The sequence below is a fragment of the Rhinatrema bivittatum genome, chromosome 3 (assembly GCF_901001135.1).
Source record: "Rhinatrema bivittatum chromosome 3, aRhiBiv1.1, whole genome shotgun sequence".
NCBI lineage: Eukaryota > Metazoa > Chordata > Amphibia > Gymnophiona > Rhinatrematidae > Rhinatrema > Rhinatrema bivittatum.
The window spans coordinates 160,126,366-160,150,015 of NC_042617.1; the positions used below are offsets into that span (position 1 = coordinate 160,126,366).

General features: G+C 43.0%; 1 protein-coding gene across 7 annotated transcripts in view; it reads right to left on the reverse strand.

The window, feature by feature from the left end:
* LTBP1 (latent transforming growth factor beta binding protein 1) overlaps positions 1-23,650 on the reverse strand; it is a 737,653-nt gene that overhangs the window by 146,564 nt on the left and 567,439 nt on the right. For all 7 annotated transcript variants that reach the window (XM_029593891.1, XM_029593888.1, XM_029593890.1 and 4 more), the window contains one exon: positions 7,962-8,087. In XM_029593891.1, the coding sequence (XP_029449751.1) occupies positions 7,962-8,087 (126 nt within the window). The remainder of the gene's footprint in view (positions 1-7,961; positions 8,088-23,650) is intronic.

Here is a 23,650-nt window from a genome sequence, read left to right on the forward strand (position 1 = left end):
TACTGAAGAAATGAGTTAGGCCCTGTGCTGCTGGAGCACTTAAAGATCCTCTGTAAAAAGTTGCAGATGGGAGTGTTTTTAAAAGCAAGCCAAGGGCTGTACTGTATTGCTCTTGTTACTTTTGCCTCCCCTTCATGGAGTTGAACACACAGGGCCCTAATTTTTAAATGGTTTTCCTCAATGATAGAATAGTAAAACCCAAAATTCCATCTCTAGACATGCACTGGTGCCACATGTATTTCTGTATGGGAAGACCCTTGGAGTTACGCTGTACCATGTGGGCTTCAAATTAGAGTCTGTTGGGGGGAGGGGGAACTGCTGGGGAGGGCAGGGCAGAGCAGCGATTGAATAAGTTGTTTGTCTTTAATTTTAATATAGTTATGGCACGAGGATACATACAGGGCTACTTTTCCCTTAAATCTAGCATCTGAGGAGGACCCAATAGCACTGGGGCGGGCACATTAGCCTGCTGAAGCTCTTGCCGGAAAATCAGCTACACCTGTCAGGAGTAATACAGCTTGCAAAGTTTTTTTTCATGAGCTGTTCTACTCCGTTTGCATAATAATGAGCTGCATTGCATGATTCATGTTGTACCTGATTTTATTTATGGTAAAGCAAATAATATATAAAATAGCTAATTAATGCATGCTATTTGCCTAATAATGTAAGTTATTTGCCTTACTACAGCTGAGTAATACTAAATAGGCCCCTTAATTTGTTAGCCTTGAGTTCCTTTCTTACCCCAGACTGTGGTCTCCATTTTTCTGAGTAGGGGTTCTATGTTGTCCCCAGACTTGGTGCCTCTACCTTTGGTTACTTCTATGCTTATCAAGCTTGCTGGTGTCTCTGGAATTGCTCCACACTCCCTGCTATCCTTTCCCTCCTCTTTGCCCTTTAGGCTTTCTATGCCCCTTTAAGGGTAAAGCTCCCTCCCTCCCTCTTTCCTCCCTGCAGCTTTCAACTGACCTAACTTTATTCCTTTGCCTTTGTCCCTCGGTCAAAACTATCCCTCCAATATTTCCCAGCTGTCTCCCTGCCTCTTCTTTGATCCTCCTCTAGAGATGAAAGATCCCACCACATACCCTCCCTCTTTTTCTGGAGTGCACTCACACTCGTGGTAGGAACCTCATTTTCTACTTAAGCATGACAGGAAATGCGCATTCTGAATTTTGAGATTTCTGCTTTATCTCAAACGTATACAGTTGCAGCATCAAGTACCACCTAATGGTCCTGTTTTACTTAAATCGGCTGCAGCTACCTTAAAGGTCTGTGATCTAATATCAGGGCGATCTGTCTCCTCTGCAAGTAATACCAGAATCCGTTCACTGCCCATATGAAGGCCAAGCACTCTTGCTCCCACATCACCAACTTCCTGTTCAGGCAGAGAACAGTGTGTTCCCTATCTTCACTCTTTTGCATCAGTATGCTCCCTATCCGCGTCCTGGATGGGTCTGTAAAATTAAGTCCTTATTGAAACTGACGCTGTGAAGGACTGACTTCCTGCATCTTGTTTCCTTCGAGACTGTAAAGGCCTGCTTGCACTTTGCTGGCCATTAAACTTTATTGGGCCAGCCTTTTTCAGTGAGCTTTGTCCTAAGGGTAGTTAGGTCTGTGAAGTGGGGAATACACTTCCTATAATACCCTGCAAAATCCCAGAAAGTCTTGCGTATGTTTCTTCACAGATGGGGCCAGATAGGATGCTATGGCCTTCACCTTGTCTTCCATAGGTCTGACCAGGAGAAAATCACGACAGAACCCAAATGTGCCATCTCCTATGTAGCCCTAAGGCACTTGGCTGGATTGGTGATCAAATTAGAAAAGGACTGCTGTACCACTTTCCAGTCTTCTTAGATAGCATCCCCTCTGCTTCTTTTGTCTCTGGGGACACAAATCAGAGGCTGGGCTTGTGAAATGGAACAACTCTGTTAATAAGGGAATATGTTGGGCAAGGGCCTCAGCAGTCACCAGCACTGGCTTACAAGTCTTTCATAACTGGCCAGTCGTGTCTTAAGACCAAAGTGTAAGGTATGCCTTCCCACCATCAAGGTATATCTTTGGCCTTTACACCCATGTTTGGATTTTGTCGCTGGGGGAGGCTCTGGTGGGGCTGTGCACAAAATTATTCATCATGTGTCCAAGTCCACTAACTCTCTGGAACAAATATAGGACAAACCAGAACAAATGTAGGACAAACCAGAAGTTTGACCACTACCTGAGCGCTTTGTGACCTGGTATCCTCTTTCTATAGTGATGATGAGATCAGGGGAAGGTAATGTTATGGGTTGCACTATAAAACATCTACGAATGGGTAGGCCCTCTTACAGTCACTGGACTCTCCACGGTTAGAACATTGGCCCTTATTTGACTCACCTCTCCAACTCTTCAGGTTCCCACCCATCTGCCCAGGGGAAAACAGCTTTCTTATGGCATTCCTTGTACAGCCAGGTGGGACTCTGGCCACTGGGGCAGACTCCCCAGAATCCCTTCTGCTATCCCTGTACCTCATTCCTTGTGTTCATATGATGACCCTCTTGCTTTAGAATTGCAGGGTCTTTTCACTGTGGGAGCATGTTCCCTGCTCCTCTCTTACACAGCCAAGTTGCCTGTTTGGCTCAGCCAGCTTGACCACCTCATCTAAAGATGGTTTGAACTGGTTTAGGAATCCTTGCAGCTCTGAGAAGGTTAACTGCAATTATAAGTGAAACATAACTGACATTATAATGCAGAGATGGAATCTGGGCTATATTATGCTGATAGGCCAAAAACCTTCAATTTAGTTTAGTTTATTTGTTAAATTGCCTTTATAAATAACAGCAAAGTGTAAATAATTTCTCTTACTTGTCAGATAGCACAGAGAAGTCCCTGGTCCCTGTGACATATTTATCTTAATCCTTGAGAATGTTCTAAGCACAGGATTGTTTGTTCACGTATGTTCCATAAATACAGTTGCTATGGTTATGAGTGTGTGTCATACAATATTTGCCATTAACGCATATATTACTGAGAAAAAGATAGTGGATGTTATCTTGGCTCATGGGAAGTATGGCGAAAGCTAAGCAGCTGAACAGCTAATTAGATTATGTAGTCGCCATCTTAGTAGACCGTACAAGATGGACTTGGATGAGGAGATGTGAGAACAGAGGAACAGAAAGAAAAAAAAGGAAGAAATCACTTGCCATAAAAAGAGCAGTAAAGGACACTTGCATAACACAAATCAATTATCGAGCTGATTATCTCTCAGTTCACTTGTATCTTATCTATACAAGAATGCGGGATATCACCTAGACCAGCATACAACAAATAAATATATTCTAAATACAGCAATTAATGGTATTAACAATTAATGGTATTGCTTGCCTGCTGGTTAGGGACATGATACTGGTCCCAGGGAACTGAGGTGCTGTTACATATACAGTCTGCACACAACGCAGAGATAAGCAGACCTACTTATCGGCTAAGAGGTGCTCCAGCATAGAAGCTGAGGTGCTACAGAAAAGAAGAAACAGAAAAAAGTGCAACAAGAAGCAGTATAGATCTATTACTACATGAGGTGCTGTAATCTTGTAACTACTGCTGAGCCTAACTTTTAATTAGTGAGGCAAAGATACTCTTTGGATTCTTTCTTTTATTTAGATGTCAGGAGCTGAGGGGTAGCAACCTAATTCTGGTGCAGGATGTCAACGTTTAGTGGATTACTATTACAGTTTCAATCTGGGGGTTATGGAGACAATTTTCTCAGAAATTGCTCTTGCACAATTTTCTCTGCCTCCTAGTCTCCAGACCCTTCAGTGGTGTTCAATCGCTTTGATTATTTTAACTGGAATTGCGGTATATTAAGTAAATAAATAAATAATGCCATCAATAAGAGTCTTTCGTTCCCTGGGCTAGCAGCCATGTATGCATCCCCTGGTGCAAAGCAAGTGGACTGGAACCTTCTACAGTAGGCTTCAGGTTTGAAGTCTAGACAGTCGAGGATAACCACTTTAATCTTGGGGTAGCTGTGGGCTTGGGCCACTGACAAGGTGAAGCACGCTGTCTTTGCATTCCCTGACAGGAAGGGGACTATTCAGGTAGACCACTGCACCACGGACCAGTCAACTGCCTGAAACAGTGCGGAGCTGCTTCCTCCTGCTACAGGAACAAGGACTACAAGAGTCCCAGCTGAGTCTGAGATATGGAGTCCTGCTGGAGGGGGAACGAGAGGGGAAGTGGTGCCATGCCGGTGGCAGTCGCTGCCAGAGAACAGGAGCACCTCCTCCTCCTGCTGGTCCAGCCAGAGCTCTCCAACGGGCTGAGCGAGGCCAGGGCTCTACTGAATGAGTGGCCAAATTACCACTCTGCCCAGCCCTGCCTGCAACATCACAGATTGGGATCTACCTAACAATTAGGATTTTAACCACTGCAAAACCCAGTTTTCAACATCACTTCTGCTAGCAAGACACCTCAGGCCCTGTCACTTTCTTGTTTGATTCTGACAATGCCAACAGCCAATCAAACCACCTAGGCCTCCCCTCTCCAAGCCCCATTACCAAAACCTGGGAGGCTGCTTTTTTAAACATATGCCTTCCTATGCTATGATTGTTCTGTGCATGTTTTCCCAAATTTCTTGAACACTATGCAGCTGTCTCACAGCTATTAGGATTGCATCCACCACTCTCTGTAGGTAACTCCAGTTTTCTTGGAAGTCTAATGCAGTTGTACTACCACTCTGTCCTACTAGGTCTACTTATCAGGATATCCACAGTTAATATCTGATATATTAACCAATATTTGGTACAAGAATCCATTTAACTTGCTTCTTTTTGGCTATCCTGAAAAAACAGACCTCTTGCTGGATTTTGAGACCCAGTGTTCTCTACTCCTGATCTATTGTACTCAGCTCTGTTTACTGTAAATCAATCAAATTGCTCAATCTTGGTACTGATGACACAAATGAAGTACTTTAAGTACGGGAGGCATATTTAGACAATTGTTAACTGTAATCCTAGCAATATAATCCTAGCAGTTTGACTATTTCACTGTTCAAGATGAAAGAATCCATTTTCTCATGTCTTTTTTTTTTTGTCATTTTATGTCTTCCCCTATTCCTCTGGCACTTCATTCCCAAATGCATACAGCTGCCATTCATCTCCAACTGGGGAGAATCTCTTCATGATCAGCAAAAAGGTTTTACTGCCCACTTTGGCCCACCAGGATCAATGTCGATATATAAAAGCAAATAAATAAAGATGCTTCCTGTTAGACTAACTTTTATTTGCAAGGACTGCACGTAAGTGTCACCAGCCCTCTCTGACAGTCAACAGGACAGATAGGATACTCCTTTGCTACAGAGCACTGGTAAATTGCACATCTTTGTCCGACCCTTCCGGCCCCCTCTGGCTGAGAAGTAAAAAAAAACAAAAACCAACCCTAGGATATTCCTGAACCCAAATCTGCATAGAACTGTCAGAACCTATTGCCTTCCATGACATGGCAATTCAGAGAAATGCTAAGGGGGAGCCTGAAAACCAATCTAAATTAAGCAGACAGAATGGGATTAGTTCTCACTGGATTTGTAAGCAAACTTCAAAAATCCATAAAACACAGAAATGCAACACAAAATGAAGAGACACATGCAACATAGGTTCACAGTGAATGAAACTTTACCGCGGTCAAGACAGAAAATACTGAATTCTGCTTAAACAGGCATAAATGGCAACACTAAAAAACTTAAAACTAGCTCAAGCAACAGAGGGAACAGAACACAATGAAAATATCATCCAGCAGCTCATCTTAAATAATCCACTACTCTAACAGCATATATATTCTTTCATTTCATATCCAATGCTTTAAGAGGGCTATCTTGCAACGTGAACACATTACACCCATCCTTATTTCCTTACACTGGTTACCAATAAAATACCGTATTGAATACAAAACCCCAAACATTACACATAAATTAATATATAAAGATGATTTTAACTGATCAATCATTAATCTCATTCCTCACATGACTCAACGTAACCTTCGTTCAAACAACAAAGGCCTTCTGAAAATTCCCCCTGTTCGAACAGCTCAACGATCAACAACCCGTCAAAGAGCCTTCTCCATCGCCTGCCCAAAATTATGGAACTCTCTCCCCATGGATCTTAGAATGCAATCCAATTTGAAAACATTTAAAAGAGATCTGAAAACTTGGCTGTTTTTCAAAGCTTATAATGAAACCCTATCTCTCACAACTTCATCTCATCAACTGAACTCTCAAATGATATGAATATTTTTCTCAGTTACCAAGTTCAACTTAACTCTGTACCTTTTCCAGCTGAGAACTTAACCTTTCGCTTACTTTTTATTTCCTCAGTCCTCTTTTACTTTACTTGCTATACCTTTTCCCGACTCTACATTTACATTATTTGTACTCTACTGATTTTCTCTATTCTACTTATGTTTTTTTCCCCCTTTTTGTTATTTGTAAACTTTTTATCCCTTGTTTAAGTATGTAAACCGTTGTGATGGCATTACCGAATAACGGTATATAAAACTTGATAAATAAATAACTGCCTTCACCATGTAAAGTCTGAGTGTCCTTTTTACCCACAGATTTTACCCCAATTTTCAAAGCATGCGTGGACTTTTCATTTGACAGTTATCCCACAAAAACTACCTGCACTCTAACGTGTGCGGACGTGATTTTTTATTTTTTTCGCTTCGACCTCGCCCCTCGAGAAAAAATATTCTCATGCTTTTAGAAAAGGAAAAGAATGTTCATGAGTGCAAACCCCAGGCCCTAGCCTGCCCCAAGGAACCACCTCCCACTCACTGCGGGATCAGCGCAGGCACCGCAAGTACACGTGCATGCCTTTACCTGCATGATTGGACTGGCAGCCTTGTGAAAGGTCGCTTCCCACGCATAAAAGCACTGCTTTGCTACTGGAACTGGTGTCAAAAAACTTCCCTCTCCCCATAGAGAGAAAGATTAAAACAGTACTATGAATCATTCTGTCATCGACGTAACCGCAAAATGCAAAAGAGGAGGAAAAAAGCAGTAGGAAAAGAAAGAAAGTATTAGGCAGAGTAACAAAAAATAAAAGGAACAATCTGAGTGGCTTCTCTTAGAAGGCAGATGAGCTGGCAAAACTAATATCAGCAGACAAGGGGCTCCATAAGTAGAAGGGCAAAAGATGAAAGGATGAGGAGGATAGCGAGGGAAGAAGAGGAGAATAGCTGGGTGGATCAGAAGGGTTGGGGAGGAAGGCAAACTGAAATGAGCACTTGAAGGCAGGAAAAAGCAAAAGCATAACTGCAGCAGATAAGGTCCTGGTGGGAAAAAAAAAAAAAGAAAAAGAAAGAAACCTGTACTGATAAAACCAGTGGAAACAGAGGCAGGGCATGAAGGACGAGACTGGATACCAAAAGCAGCCTGAGGAGTAGGTTGGAGCAGGAGGATAACGGAAGCAGGAAGGTGGATGCAGTGCCAAGGGCAGCATATAAACAGCAGAAACCATGAGGAAAGGTTGGACTTTTGCAACATTAGAGAAAAGCTAATGGCTGGTAATTTTTTGTTTGGATTTTTTAAACAGACGTAACGTGATAGGGAAAGGAATACGGTAATACTAAAGCGATTACTAGAAATCATTTGCCTTGCCCGCATGCCTCAACCAGATTGTGAGCTCCATGGAATAGGAACCGACTCTCATGTATCTGTACAGCGCTGTGTAGTGTTGTACTGCTACAGAAACGTGTAGTAGAAAGGTAAAAAAAACCCAGCAAAATTGCAGGCAAACTGAAAGGGGACACCTGGTAAATCAGAAAGGGAGAGAAAGAGAGAGGATGATTGAAAGTAAGAAAGGTAGAAATGAGGAGGAGCTCGGATTGCAAAGGACTGAGTTCATCAGTATAAGAGGATACGTTTTCCCTAAAAATTATTAGTTCTCATGCAGCGGGTGTGATGCGGCACTTTGTGTAAAAAGCAATAAACTCACCCATACACTCTTGCCCATCCTGGGGGTCCTGAAACCCCTGGTGACAGAGGCAGCGGTAGGAGCCATCTGTATTCTCACAGAACCCATGAATGCCACACTGAGTGCTGTTCACACATTCATCGACATCTGAAAAAGAGATATTTCAGCATCAGACATGCATGGCACAGAGGCAGACAACAGCACAGATACGCAGGTAAAAAAAAAGGTAACACATCGTACTGTTAGGAACCATCTTCAGCACACTTGCAACAACTGATCTTATGATAAATCTTGCTAGGGATTTCATCGTGAACAAAAGAAGATACTGGGCAAAATCTCATACTGTACGCGTCTATGGTGCGGACAATTTTCAAAGAAACTTGCCTGGATATCAAAGCAGTTCCCTGGGTAATTTCCCCAGGCCGAAAATAGCCCTCCTCAATGCACTTGCACTGGGACAAGGCTGGGATCAGCATTAGGGCAAGGAATGCATTCCGAAATCTACAGGTATGTGTTACTGCATATACTTTGCAGCTGCTGTAAGGCATATTTGAATATGCAGATACAATGAAAGCAATCATGGTCCCCACTGACCCCCAAACTTTCAAAGGGAAACTCTGTGGGGAGTTTTCCTTTGAAGATTAGATTGCAGGCCCAAGCTGCCCTTTCAGTTTGAAATTTTCCCCCATATTGTACACGTAGATCATCACTGCACAATTAGCCATGTACGAAGACAAAAGCAAAAAAACTGATAATTCTCCAGATACCGCCCACTGGAACTTATGTTAAGTCCCTAAATTCACACAAAATACCAAACTGTCCCACAGAAATCATTAAAACACATATATTTTAACAACACAGTATGCACATTTGCTTGATGCAATAGTCAATAAAATAAGAACTAGATTTCCAAAAAGTATGCTAACTTTTTCCATCTAAAGGTGATTTTTGTGCCCTGGTACAGTCATTTGTATTAGCAACAATTGATTATTGTAATGGTTTGTTTTTTGGCCTTCCTGCTTCAAGTGTTTAGGCACTCTGTATATTACAGAATGCTGCAGTTTGATTAATAGTGTGTGGGCTCCCTTGGGATTATGTCAGTCCAATTTTGTATGAATTACATTGTTAACTGTCACCTCAATGGATTCAGTTTAAAATTCTTGTACTAATTTTTGAAGTTCTTTTTTTTATAATTTTATTTGTATTGCAAGTTCAAAACAAACACAAGAATAATGGGGTAGATTTTAAAAGGGTTACACTCATAAGTTATACGCGTAACCCTTTAAAAACCCCCCTGCACACGCCGAGCCTTTTTTGTATAGGCTCGGCGGCGCGCGTAAGTCCCGGGGCTTTGCTAGGGTGGCGTGTCGGGGGCGGCGCAACGTTTGGGGCGTTCCGGGGGGCGTGGGTCCGGCCCGGGGGCATTTCGGGGGCCTGGCCGAGGCCTCTGAAATCGCTCCCGGGCCAAGGAATCGTGCAGCGGCGGCGGCTGACCGGCACGCGCGAGTTATGCCTGCCTGGCAGGCATATGCCTCCAAGGCTGCTCCGATTTCGGAGCGGCCTTGGAGGGAATGGGCAGCGCGCACAGGGCTCGGCGCGCGCAAGGTGCACAAATGTGCACCCCCTTGCATGCGCCGACCCCAGATTTTATAAGATACGCGTGGCTATGCGTGTATCTTATAAAATCTGGCGTATTTTTCTAAAATCTACCCCAATTTGTACAGCAACAGAGGATTATATAAATTCTTAAATACAAGAATATCAGAAGAAAAAGAAAAGAAATATTCCTCATTAAAATAGGACATGGGGAGGAGACCAAGAAAGAAAAAAAAAAGAGCAGAATATCAATGCATCATAAATGAAAAAGAAATATGAAGCATCTAACCACTGCCTTTCAAATAATGTCAGTCACAATAAGCGAGCCTTATGTATGTGAGTCCAGGAAAGATCGCAACTGTGATGGTTCAAAAAAGACATAACTGGAATTTTGGTATTTCAATACACATTTACATGGATAGCGTAGAACAAATCAGGCACCACATGAGAATGCTTTAGATCTTACCGATAGAAATTTTTTCCTTCGTTCCTGGATTATCCTGGTAATGTCTGGGTAAATCCAAATCTTCTGCCCATGAAATAAGAGACTTCTATTTCTACTAAGGATAGTATTTCTATCATTCATGAAAGCGAAAGTCACTAGCAAAGACCCTCTTTGTTAAATTTCAGTTTCTTGAGTCAATTCCAGTACATCGGTGATATTTCACAGATTGATGAGTTTGAGACAGATTTCCAGGAGAATCCAATTCACTTACTGGCAAATAATATGCTTTAATTACGATGGGTATCACTTCTTGCGGTATCTTTAGTACATTAGTTAGGTAACTCTTAAAGAAATCTAGCAAAGGCATCATTTTAACAATTGGAAAATTAAGAACCCTTATATTTAAACACCTAAGAGAGTTCTCTACATTCTCAAGCTTTTTTGTATGAATAATTTCGGAATGTACCAGTCCTTGTTGAATTTTCTCAAAAGGAGAAATCTTGTTTTCTATAGAATTCAATCTAGTTTCATGATATGAGACCATTTTTTCCATTTCCAGCCCACGTTTATTAGAATCAAGTAGTACTCGAGTCGTAGAAACAATAGCTGCTTCTATGGATACTAAAACGTTCCAAACACTATCCAATGTGATAACAGCAGATGTTATTAACACTGGTAAAACTCTTACAATTCCTGGAGTTGCGCCCGCTTCATTCGCAGAGATGTTAACATCTAAATCCCCCAAGGAAAACTTTCCAGCAGTACTCATGGTCGTCACTTTATCCACAAGGCCATTACCAATGGCAGTAATGCCCGCTGTTACTGGAGCGGTGACCAAAAGTGCTCCTGCGGCCTTCAAAATTTCTTGCTGCAAGACAGTTTTTTCCCTATCATCCAAGGGGGAAACCCGAGCTGATTCAAGACTCACAAGATCCAAACCACATGGAGGCGATGGTGGTACTGGCGCGCCGGGGCTAAGCGAGATCTCCTCGGCCAAAGGGGGTGGCGTCCGCTCCGTGCCCACCCCCACTGCGGCCCTTGCTCCCGGCAATGTCGGCGTGAAAGCAAAGAAGCTCTTGATCCTCTGCTGGCCCAAATCTGGCTCCAAAGGCATAGTAATATTCTCACAAAGTTTAGCTTTACATTTAGTATGAGGCATGTTGTTATGTATAATCAGGAAATACCGAAGAAAAGGAAATAAGGACCAAACCAGGAGAGAGAGCTCTTAGCTTGCTTCTTGATTGGCAGCCATCTTGGTCTCCGCGCCCTAGATTTTAAAGTTCTAAAAAAAGGATGGTCCATGTTATATGAAGAACTTATTAAAGCCTTATATTCCTATTAGAACACTGCATTCCCAAGATATGGGTCTCCCTGAAATTCTTTTGGTTAAAATTGCACATTTATGTGAGACGAGAAATCAAGCTTTTTCCATTATCACCCCAGTGTTATGGAACACTTTACCTGCCATGTTGCAGGTTATTTTGGATATTAAAATGTTCAGAAAACAAGTGAAGGCTCACCTTTTTAGAGTAGCATTTGGAGAAGCTTGAAATGTGTCCATTTGAGTTTGTGAGTATGCTGGGTTTTATTTATTTTGTATTTTTTCATAATATTTTTAATCATGTATTGTTTATATATGAATATAGATGCAGATCTTACGGCTTTTCTAGAAACACCAAGTGAGGAACAAATAGAGTATAGGGGAACCCTACTAGTATCCTTTGTTAACCTGATAGATAGAGACCTTGTGTTAAGATTATTTCTGAGAAATCGAAATAAACTTTATTATGGGCAGAAGGTATGGATCTACCCTGATATAATGAAAGAAACTCAAAACCGTAGAAAATTATTTGTTGGAATGTATTGTTTTATTAGTTATGATTGTAATTAATATTTTATTGTATGATGTTTGAGATTTTGTTGCAACCCACTTAGGCCGACTAGATTGTTATAAGTGGGCTATAAAAGATTTTAAATAAATAAAATAAATAAAGCTTTTGATAATTACAACAGACAACATATAAAGTATCTATGTTGATATCTGGGGTCATTATAAAAATTTTTCTGCTAAGTCAGGGTGGGACTTTTTTTTGCAAGTCTATATGCTATTCTGTAATTTTGTGTTTTTGTAGATAAGATTGGAATCAGATCCCAAGGAAGTATTTTTTCCTGTTAATTAAGCACAGTTTGTCAAATGCTCATTTAGAATGATGGAGGAAACATTTCTCCTGTGAAACACTAATTCCCTACACAGCGCGTGTCAGGACTTTTAGAACATTTGGAATTACATTAGTGAATAAATGAAGTAACAACAAAATAAGCTGAATCAAAAAAATATTTGCAATAATTTCAAAAACTTTTAAAATTTTCTAAAAGGATACATGATTATTTATAAAGAAATGAAAGTCTTGCGACTGGTAGTGATTTTTATGATGGTACTTTAACATCAAACAGTATTTCTGTGTTTGAAATATTTGCTTATAGTTTAGGATTTTGATTGTGAATTCACAAAGACATTCTTTTGACACCTTGAAGACATATACATAGTATCTATATATATATTTTTACACACATATGAAGGGTTATCCCCAAGCAGCCAAACTGCCAGCCATTGACTCAAAGCCCCCAAACCCAGAGAGACAGAGAGAAACGGATACCTCATACCCAAAAAGAGACAGAGCAAAACAAACACAGACACAGATACCCCACATCCAGAAAGACACACAGGCCGATGCAATAAAGTGCACTCAGCCTAACGAAGAGCTTAACGAGCGATTGGGCATGCTAGGCTAACATCTGATGCAATAAGGGGATCAGCGCGTCCAAAATGCATGTCCAAACACACACACAACTAATAGCGCTCATCACATGTAAATGCCATGTAGATGAGGCTATTAGCTATTATCCCCAATGCAGAAAATCGATGCTCGGCTAATGCACCCTTGTAAATGCAGCAAATATTATGTCAGGCCTGGAGCGGCAATTTTCTGCTTCCTCCTACATGCAAAACTAAGATGGATCTTAAAAGACTTCAGATCACAGACTCTGGGTGGTTTCTGGTCCAAGCAAAAAATACTTAAGAGACAGTTCTGGAAAAAGGAAGACTGTGAATGAAAGGATAAACAGGAAGGAAATCTGTGGTTCTTTATATCCCTGCTTAATCAATGACAATGCGCCAGCTTTTCTTTTGTAGGGCAAGAAAACGGTCGCTTGTGACTGAGAGTCTGTTTTTCCTAACGTGCGCATAGTCACAGCTCCCCGGGCACTAGGGACGCACAGTTTTCCCTGGCCCATCCATTTTAACGTGGCAGCATCGCATGCCTAGGGAAAGTGGATGCGCACATGTTAGGGAAATGGGTGCTCAATATGAGGAGTCCGTTTTACTGTACGTTTTTATTGCATCAGACCCACAGAGAGATAAAGACACCCCACACCCAGATTCAGACACAGACATCCCACAGAGACGTAGAAACCCAAAAGCCAGACAGGCACAGAAACATAGACATTATGCATCTTAGACAGAAAAACACAGACACACCACTGATAGACAGACAAACCACATTCAGATACACAGAGAGGCACAGACACACCACACCCAGATATATAGAGACACAGGCAGACAGACAGACCACATCGCACACAAAGAGAGATAGGCCACATGCTCAGACCGCAGCACATCAGACAAATACAGACACACACACACCTCACCTCAACAGACCCAGAGAGAGAGAGATACACCACACTGACACACAGGCCACATACTACAGACAAATGGAAGGGCTGCAACATTTCTCAAAAACTTAGGAGCTGAGAAAAACTCCATCCTCAACTTTTTTTTTTTTTTTTTTTTACTATTTTCACTAATTTTGTCATCTATTTTTGTATTTTTTTTTAGTTTGCCCATTTCTTTTATTTTTTCATGTTCTGAATTACTTATTTAACTTTTTTTTTTTTTTTTACACACTTTTTACCTTTATTCTCCTTTCCCTGCCTCCCCATTCTCTCTGCCCATTTCCCTCCCCACTACTTTTTCCCTGGACAGACAACAGTTGTGACTTCTCCCGCTGGGCGGGAATCTGGCGGCATACAGGAACTCCTCACGGGATGGGGCCTGAGTGTGTCGGTTCTTCCTGGGCTGTGGAACACCGCAGAATAATCAGCTCCCCACCCGGGCCTGTCACAGAGTAAGCAGCTTTTCTCCCTGCACCCCCCCGAGAGACAGGTATGGCTAAGCCATGGCATGCTTACAATGAGGTAACCACCTCCTGGCAGCTCCCTCCCTCTTGAGCTTGCAAAGCCTCCATGGTGCCAAGACTTGAAAGCGCAGCCATTTTTTTTTTTTCTTCCCTGACTGGGCAGCCAGAGTGCCCCACCTTCAGGATCATGCTCTCCTCCCTGTTTGCTCACCCCTGTCATAGAGCCATGAGCCTTATGGAGGAGGATCATGCTGAGGCTGCCGACAATGGTACAGGAAGAACTTTCCAAAGGCATACCAGCGTACCTCGATACACTGCCCTAGTGTACTAACCACTGGCATTAAGGAACAGTTACAGTAGACACTGCATTAAAGCCATTTCACTAATTAGAATGCTAAGAGTAATTTTGTGGGTGAACACAAAAAGAACCAAAGGCGTGACCCCCCAATTTTATGTCAAATCATATGAAAGGTGTAAAAGTTAAGTGCTAATAATGAACTCATGAATGTTGCATTTACAGTTTATTCTCTGTAAGTTATAAAGATGTTTCAGTAGTGTTTGCTGTGTCCTTGTGTAACCTCTAGCTTACAGAAAATGCATTCCCTCATTCTTATTGATGTAGAGTCCACTGTGATTCATCTCAGATAAATATGCTTGCCAGTTTCTCTTAGATAAATGTCTTAGGATTTATGTTTGTCAAATACTTGGTTTTGTGAGGTAAAAGACTTTTGCTGCTTTGTTAGATGCTGTCCAGCTGCATCAACAGCTAAAAATGAAACTAGATGCCTTCCTAGTGAAATCATTCTTGGGTAACAGAATCATTTATAGCTTGTCATTGTCTCTTGTTGGTGATTAGCATTACCTCCAGGAGCTGAATGTATTATGTTGGCCACCCCAGCTTGCAAAACTGCAGTAGCACAGGCTGGCGTACCAAGGACTGAGTAAACCAATAAGTGAAGAGCTGCCGCAAATGGGCATAACAAACATATATTACTATTTTTACATGATCTTAAAAGCTGAATAGCAAAACTCATAGACTAGGAGAGCAATTTTCAAAGAGATTTCCAAGGTTACATTGCATTTCATCTTCCTAAATCACCTGTCTGAAAATTGCCCACTCTGTATGCGGGTAAAGATGCACACACAGTTCTACAAGCCTTGTATGTTTTGTTTACCCACATGAAAGTGGAGGAATTCTTGGGGTGGGGTTAGGCTGGAGGAGAAAACTATACACATAGAGGTCAATATTTAAAAGCATTTAGGTGGCTAACTCAGAGGTTAGCTGACTAAATGTATATTTGGGGACATATCTGGCTACATTCTAGCTGGCTAATAAGCAAGGTGGCTGGAATTTAGTCAGATAAGTAAGGAGCTCAACAGGGAGTTATTGAGCTAGCCAGCTAAGTTAACCACTTAATTCCAATAACCAGAGTTAGCTGGCTAAGTCTCGGTTGGGCCAAAGATCTGTCCTAAATTTAGCCGGCTATGTTTAACCGGCTAACATTAAGTTAGCCGGCTATATTCAATAGTGCGGCTGCACTACCGAATATACCTCTAAAGTGGGTTGGATAAGCTTATCCAGCTAACTTTGCTATTTGGACTGTGTCTGAATCTGGACCACATATTTTGGTTGGAAAAAGTATCCACGGGGGAAAAAGGCGGCACAAATCTTTGCCTGTACTTTTTCCTCAGTTTTCAAAGTGAAGGTACACTTGTTCTTTTCCTTTCAAAACTGGTACACAGAACACGGGCAAAAAGTGCCTGTGGACTTTGCCGCTGTGCAGGTGGTATGAAAATTGCCTCCCAGGAGAATCATTTTCAAAGAATTCTGCAGTTAAAAATTGCTTTTCTTGCTGAAATGGCTCTTTTGAAAATTGCCTGGCCTTTTATGTGCGAACACCCAGTATGTGCCATACATTTAAGTGCATTGGGATGTGACATCCCAGGGGGTGGAATCTGGGCAGGGTTTGCATTTATTTATTTGGATTTATTACCCGCCTTTTCAATAAGTAATAGTTTATAAAATACAGGCATAACTTTAGGAGCACCTACTTAGGTGTGTTACGCGCCGCGTTTGTACACTATTGAAAAATATCCTCTTAAATGGGGCATTTTGGGTGTTCCCTGCTCTGAGCCAGTCTGAGACACATTAGCTCTGCCTCATTTTCCCTGTGCATTAACCTCATCAGGCATTTAGGGTTAGTCTGCTGACACTGATCCCTATAGAAAAATGCAGGAGAAAACCCAAGGAACACGCTCGGGCTGTCATGTCTGTACAATCTAAGGGCAAGAAGCCAAAAACGTCTGCCTACACTTCAGAGGTTCCACACCTCTTCCTTTGCATAACCTATGAAACTTTGATTCATCCTGGCAGACCGATATACCACAATCGCTTCTAAAAAGGAGTTTAAATGTAATTCAAACTCCACAAGCTGACATCTAAGAGAAATTAATAGTCCGAGGACTTAAATCTATCCAGACAATTATTGGCTGAAATCTATCTAGACAATTAAGCTTACGTATTTATATTCCTTGTCATACAAATTACTTATTCCAAATTCTAAATAGAAACCTCAGACAAGGAGGTTACTGTAATCCTGGTTCTTCTTGAATAATTCACCTTTTATTATGTAATACTTACATACAGTGCCTTATAAAAGTCTACACACCCTTGCACATTATGGGGCAGATTTTCAAAGGGTTACGCCCGTAACCCCTGAAAAGCTGCCCCTGCACGCGCAAGCCCCGGGACGCATGTATGTCCTGGGGCTTCGAAAAAGGGGTGAGGAGGGGGCAGGTCTGGGGGCATGGCGGAGGTCCAGGGGTGTGGCGAAGGTTCGGGGGTGGTCCGGGGGGGGGGGGGGGGGCGGTCTCTAGTCCTCTGTCACAGAGGCCAGTGCCGGGGGATGGCGAGCCGGCGTGCGCAAGTTACGCCTGCCTCGGGCAGGCATAACTTCGGAAATAAAAGGTAGGGGGAGGATTTAGTTAGAGCTGGGGGGTGGGCTAGATAGGGGAAGGGAGGGGAAGGTGGGGGGGAAAATCGCAAAAAAGGTTCCCGCCAAGGCCGCTCCACATGTTATAAAATCGGGCGTAGATTTGTTCGTGCCGGGTTGTGCGAACAAATCTACGCCTGTGTATAAGTTTAAAAATCTGGCCCTATACACATTCTGCTGTCTAAAAAATACAGATCAAAATGCATTACAGCAGGAGTTTGTTTCAATGATCTACATAATATACTCTACAGCAGGGTTGAGTAGACAGGAGATGGGACCCCAGGAAGGAACGTGAATGATCCTGAAAGGGGGCACACGCTGGCTGCCCACTCAGGGGAAAAAGAAATTAGAGGAGCCAGTGCGGTGTTCCACAACCCAGGAAGAACTGATGCCCTCAGACCCCAGCCTGGGAAGAGTTCTTGCTGCCGCCTGGTCCCTTATCCAGGGAGAGAGATGACAGCTGACAGATGACAGCTGTTGCCCATCTGGAGGAAAAGAAGTGGTGAAGTGGGGGAGCGAGATGGTGAAAGAGGCCAGAGAAAATAAGAAGGTGGAGGGGAGAGAGGGAGGAAGCTGGGAAAGGAGAATAAAGTAGTAACCCCATCCCGGGAGACGGACTGCACTCAAATGGGGGCCATAAAAGTATTTATAGTTTCTTCAGAGCAGGGACCCTGGCTATCTCTTCTGTCTCCCTTACCTCCCAAGGTGTAGATTCTTTTGACTGGGGGAAGAAAGGAGTCCTCTCGGGTTCCAGTGTGGGGTGACCAACTTCCTCTCCTGAATTCCCTGGTTGAGGTGAACTCCTAGACACTGTGTGTTGTGTGCCCAAAGAAGACACAGGGACCACTGGATTAGTGTCCAAAATAATATGCTGAAAACAACCCTGGACTAATGGCACATTAAATACGAATTTCCAGCTCCGCATTTCTTTCTCTTCCTCGCTTTCTTTATGTACAATGCTATGTCCTCTATGGGGCGGATTTTAAAAGGCGCGCGAATAGCCTACTTTTGTTTGCGCTCCAGGCGCAAACAAAAGTACGCTGGATTTTAGTAGATACGCGCGGAGCCACGCGTATCCACTAAAATCCTGGATCGGCGCGCGCAAGGCTATGAATTTTGTATAGCCGGCGCGCGCCGAGCTGCGCAGCCTACCCCGTTCCCTCCAAGGCCCCTCCGAAATCGGAGCGGCCTCGGAGGGAACTTTCCTTTGCCCTCCCCTCACCTTCCCCTCCCTTCCCCTACCTAACCCACCCGCCCGGCCCTGTCTAAACCCCCCCCCTTACCTTTGTCGGGGGATTTACGCCTCCCGGAGGGAAGCGTAAATCCCCGCGCGCCAGCGGGCCTCCAGCGCGCCGGGCCGCGACCTGGGGGCGGGTACGGAGGGCACGGCCACGCCCCCGGGCCGTAGCCACGCCCCCGTACCCGCCCCAAAACGCTGCCGACACGCCCCCGAAACGCCGCGACGACTGGGCCCGCCCCGACACGCCCCCGACACGCCCCCCTCCGAGAACCCCGGGACTTACGCGAGTCCCGGGGCTCTGCGCGCGCCGGGAGGCCTATGTAAAATAGGCTTCCCGGCACGCAGGGCCCTGCTCGCGTAAATCCGCCCGGTTTTGGGCGGATTTACGCGAGCAGGGCTCTGAAAATCCGCCCCTATCTGTGCAAGAATCTATAAACAAGGCCGGGAATCCAGCCACCCTCCTGGATTAGGCTGAGCAGTGGTCCTCCTACGGTTAGGGCCCCTCAAGTGAGCGAGAAACCCTTCCCCAGATGGCAAAATCTATCGCTGCACAGAGAGTGAATTTACCTCTCTCCGCAAGGAGGATCTCAGATGGATTCCAAGGCTCCAGGTAGGCCCAAAATGTAACAGAGGAAAAACTCCACACTTCCTCTCTGAATTCCAACTAAGACTGCCACCAGAGCCCTTTGCGGAGTTCTGCTTTAAAACCTCGTGAAGGGGATATCCATTACAGCACCCTCAATGGAAGAGGCTGCCAATGTATGGATCTTCCTCCTAATTATTTCTCTGACTGCACTAACATGCATGGTCCCACAGCTTACTAGCAACCTGGAAAGGTGTCAGGATTACAAAGGCAAAAAGTGTAAAAAAAAAAAAGTAGTAAATAGGCAAATCAAAACATGAGAAAATAAAAGACGAGGAAACTAAGAAAAATACAAAAACAGTGAGGAAAATAGGAAAAACTGGTAAAACAGTAAAAAAAAGCAAAAAGAGTTGGGGATGGAGTTTTTCTTAGCTACTAAATAATTGTGGCTGCCACCTAACATTTTTGAAAAATGAGTGGTCTGTGTGTGGTATATCTCTCTGAAGGTCTGGGTCTGTCTGAGTGAGTGGCCTATCTCTGTGGGTGTGGTCTGCTTGTCAATGCCTCTTTCTGCGTCTGGGTGAGGTATGTCTATGCCTCTCTATGTCTGCTTTGTCTATCAGTGGTGTGTCTGTGTTTTTATGTCTAAGTGCTGTATCGTCTGTGTCTGTCGGGTTTGTGTTTCTCTGTGGGATGTCTGTCTCTATCTAAAACTGGGAATGGAGTATATTGTGTCTGTCTAGATGAGGGGTATCTGTATCTAGTTTGCTCTGTTTTAGTGACTGTCTGGGTATGAGGTATCTATTTCTCTCTTTGTTTGCCTGAGTGTCAGGTGTCTGTCTTTCTAACAAAATGGGGGTTCAAGTCACTGGTGGTGGATACCCTTCATATACATATATATGTGTGTGAACTGTGAATATCTATCTATAGAAAGTAACACATCTTGGGGGCCCTAGCCAATTGCATGAATGGAAGAGGGTTGCGACGCAAATCGTTTACTCATCCCTGTTCTACATTTTACCACATAGGCCCAATCTATTACACTGCTGATTTGCACTAGTGACCAAGCAGGGGCCACAAGTGGATGATCCTATTATTGCAAATGTAACACAGAGTCAATGAAAAAGAAAAAGCTGAAGAGGATAACAGTATCTAGAAAGCAGAGTTGCTTTCCTGTAACAGGTGTTCTCCAAGGACTGCAGGATGTTAGTCCTCACAACTGGGTGACATCATTAGATGGAGCCCGACATGGAAAACTTTGACCGGCCTACTGAACATACCCAGCATGCTGCTAACCACGCGTCCATGTGCAGTCCCCTCTGCAGTCTTATAGACTTAGCAGAAAAGTAACAACTGAAAATCCCATGAGAAAAAATTCCAACTCTGCGGGGAGGTGGGGTGGGACCCGTGAGGACTAACATCCTGCTGTCCTTGGAGAACACCTGTTACAGGTAAGCAACTCTGCTTTCTCCAAGGACAAGCAGCATGGTAGTCCTCACAACTGAGTGATTAAGTAGCTTTAGGCCTCTCCAACTATGAGCAGCAAAAACGGGTGCAAACGTGCACAACAACTGCAGCTGTGGAGACTAGAGGAGCAGGCCATCACCCAAGAGGGGAACCACAGCGGGAGAGCTGGGTTCATGGCTGAAAGAGATTCTGCAGGACGGATTGCTCGAAATGAGAGTCCTGTTGCCCATCCTTGTCTAGGCAGTAATGAGAGGCAAAGGTATGGAGTGAACTCCAGGGTGCCACTCTGCAGATCTCATGGATAGGAACAGCCCATAGGTACACTACCGAGACTGACATGGCCCGGATGGAGTGAGTCCAAACAGAGCCAGCGAGCTGAAGTCCTGCCTGTGCGTAGCAGAAGGTGATCCAGTCCGCTAACCAGTGGGACAGAGTCTGTTTAGAAACAGTGACCCCCAACCTATTTCTGTCAAACAAAATGAACAGCTGAGTGGAGATGTGATGGGGCGCCCTCCGTTCTAGGTAGAAGGCAAGTGCTCTCTTACAGTCCAATGTATGGAGGGCACTTTCACCTGGATGAGCGTGGAGCCTTGGGGAAAAAGATGGTAATATGATGGACTGGTTACGATGGAACTCAGATACCACTTTGGGTAGGAACTCAGGATGTATACGGAGCACCCCCTGTCGTGACAGAACTTCGTGTGGGGTTGGGTACGACTCCAGTGCCTGCAGCTCACTCACTCTGCAAGCCGATGTAACTGCAACCAAGAAAATCACTTTCCAGGAAAGGTACTTTTTTTTTTTTTTTTTTTTATAGATAATACACATCTGTTCTATTTTTATTTTTTTGTTTTGACCTCTCAAATACTGAATCCTTGAATCTTAGATCAAAACCTTGATGCAGCTCTCTGTAATAATGTCACTCAATCTTTACCATTATCATAAATACTTTATGCTAACTGGAAAGCTCAGAACTATAATATTTTTTAAGTAGAATATATTTGTTTCATAGGCCAAAAAGATTGCAGGTACAGATGTCATTGCTGGTGGGTCCACTTCAAGTGGTTGTACTACTGATTGTGAAGATGCAAGTCTAAGGCTGGCCTGGCTATTCACTAAAAATGTTACGCCCTTATATGAACACTGCCATTCAGTCATAATCTTTGTTACCCATCCCATATGCAAAAGATAACATTTCAAGCATGGTCACCCCACATGTGGATGTCCTTGTGACCAGATCTTAAGATTCACATTCCATGTCAGCAAATTGAAGTTCCAAAATTGTACAACATGGTGTTCTGCTTATTTCTTCTTTCCTAGACGGCATACACACATGCCCATTAGTTTCCAACAAAATCTATCTGAACTGAGAGAAGGCAAACCAAGTTGTTTAATAAAAAGGTTTCTAGCAAGGGGGTCAGTTAAATTAGAAGGCAGCAGTCCCTGGCATTTGCTCCAGTTTATTTGATTTTGAGCTAGGCATGCAGTGATCTTCTAATTCTTTGACTAAGTAGTACAACCGTTTCCGTTAAGTCACAAACATAACGATTGGGAAATCAATCCAAAGATGACTATCAAGTCACGTTTTAGACTTTCAATGAAGTCATATTTTTCATTCTGCATTATAGAATTAGAGCTTGTACTGATTTCAATGCAAAAGTTGCCGAGAGGTCTAGTGATATTACAGATGATGTGGGCAGAAACTAAAAGGTGAATTTTCAGAAGATGTGCGCATAAAAAATAGCATGCGCGCACATGAAATGGCATATACACAAGTATATGCTACTTTAAAAACTGAAACATATGCGCATATATCAGGCACCATGAGTAAATTTGTGCATGTAAAAGAAGTGGTAGACTAGGGGTGTTCTGGGTAAGGGCCAATATTTAAGCATATACGTGCTATTTTACAATTTGTCAAAGTGAGGCATGTAAGTCTTTTACTTGTGTATATTTACTCCTGCTCAATATTTGGTGTATGCGATCGTAAACATCTCAAAAGTGAAAAAATGACTGGGTGAAATGGGGGGACTTCAGCCTGAAGAGCCAGGAGGTTCTTCACAAGCTTCAGATGGACTGGGAAAACTGGTAGACTAATTAGTAAAACAGACAATTTCATTGCATGCATGTTATAAAATCCCTTGACTTACATGTGTAAAAACCAATTTACAAGGGAGCGTCAAAATAATGTAAGTTAAATCTATTTGCATATCCCTTTAAAATTCAAAGTACAAATACATGGGTATATTATTTTTTGCACACTTATCCAGCTAAATTCCGACTTATCCAGTTAAGTAATGCTTTTGCCACTTAGACAATCCAATTTCAACTTAATTGGATAAATAGTGCTTTTTTTTTTTTTTTTTTTTTACTTTTCTGGCTATTGTACATACCCGGATAAGTCTGAAAAGCGTTATTAATTAGATCGAAAAGTAGCACTTTTCAGACTTATCCACCTAAGTGCTGCTATTTAGCTGGAAAAGTCAGAACTTGTGCCGAGCTCACGATAAGCATGTATGCATGCATATGTACTCATATTTTATACACTGCACATATCATTTGCATGCTGATTACATAAAGTAGTAGTTAAGTTACCATGTGCCCATACACACAAGTATATATTCGCATATGAGCAGTTTTAAAAAGTTATCCTCCCTCAGCCTTGGTAACCCTAGACATTAGTGAGACAGTTGATCATGTCGACAAGGAAATATATAAATGTTTCATGATCAAGAAATTATAAAATTAACCATATCACAAGAAATTTTTAATGCAATCCATAGAACAAGCAGTTTACATTTTAACATAAGAGGAAATGACCTCAGAATAAAGAGCAAAGGATGCCACCACTTGAAGCTCAGCAAAGACACTACCAACTCTCAATGTGGCCTGAGGGTTTTTTTTTTGGGGGGTGGGGAATGGAGGTTCTGAGTGAGGTGAGAGGGTGATGATAGGTGTGCCAGTGGGGTGGGGGGAAGAGTAGACCTGGAACAATTCTTTAAATATAAATATCTTTGGGTAGCGGTGAGGGGGTGCATAAGGCCTCTGTGGCCTATAACATTTTTTAAAAATGTTTTTGGGTAGGTGATGGGGAGAGGGGGCAGGAATGGCATCATGACCCCCACATGCTTTTAATTCTTTTTTGGAGGTGGTGAGGGATCGGGCCTGCTGGCTGAGGAATATAGTTTTT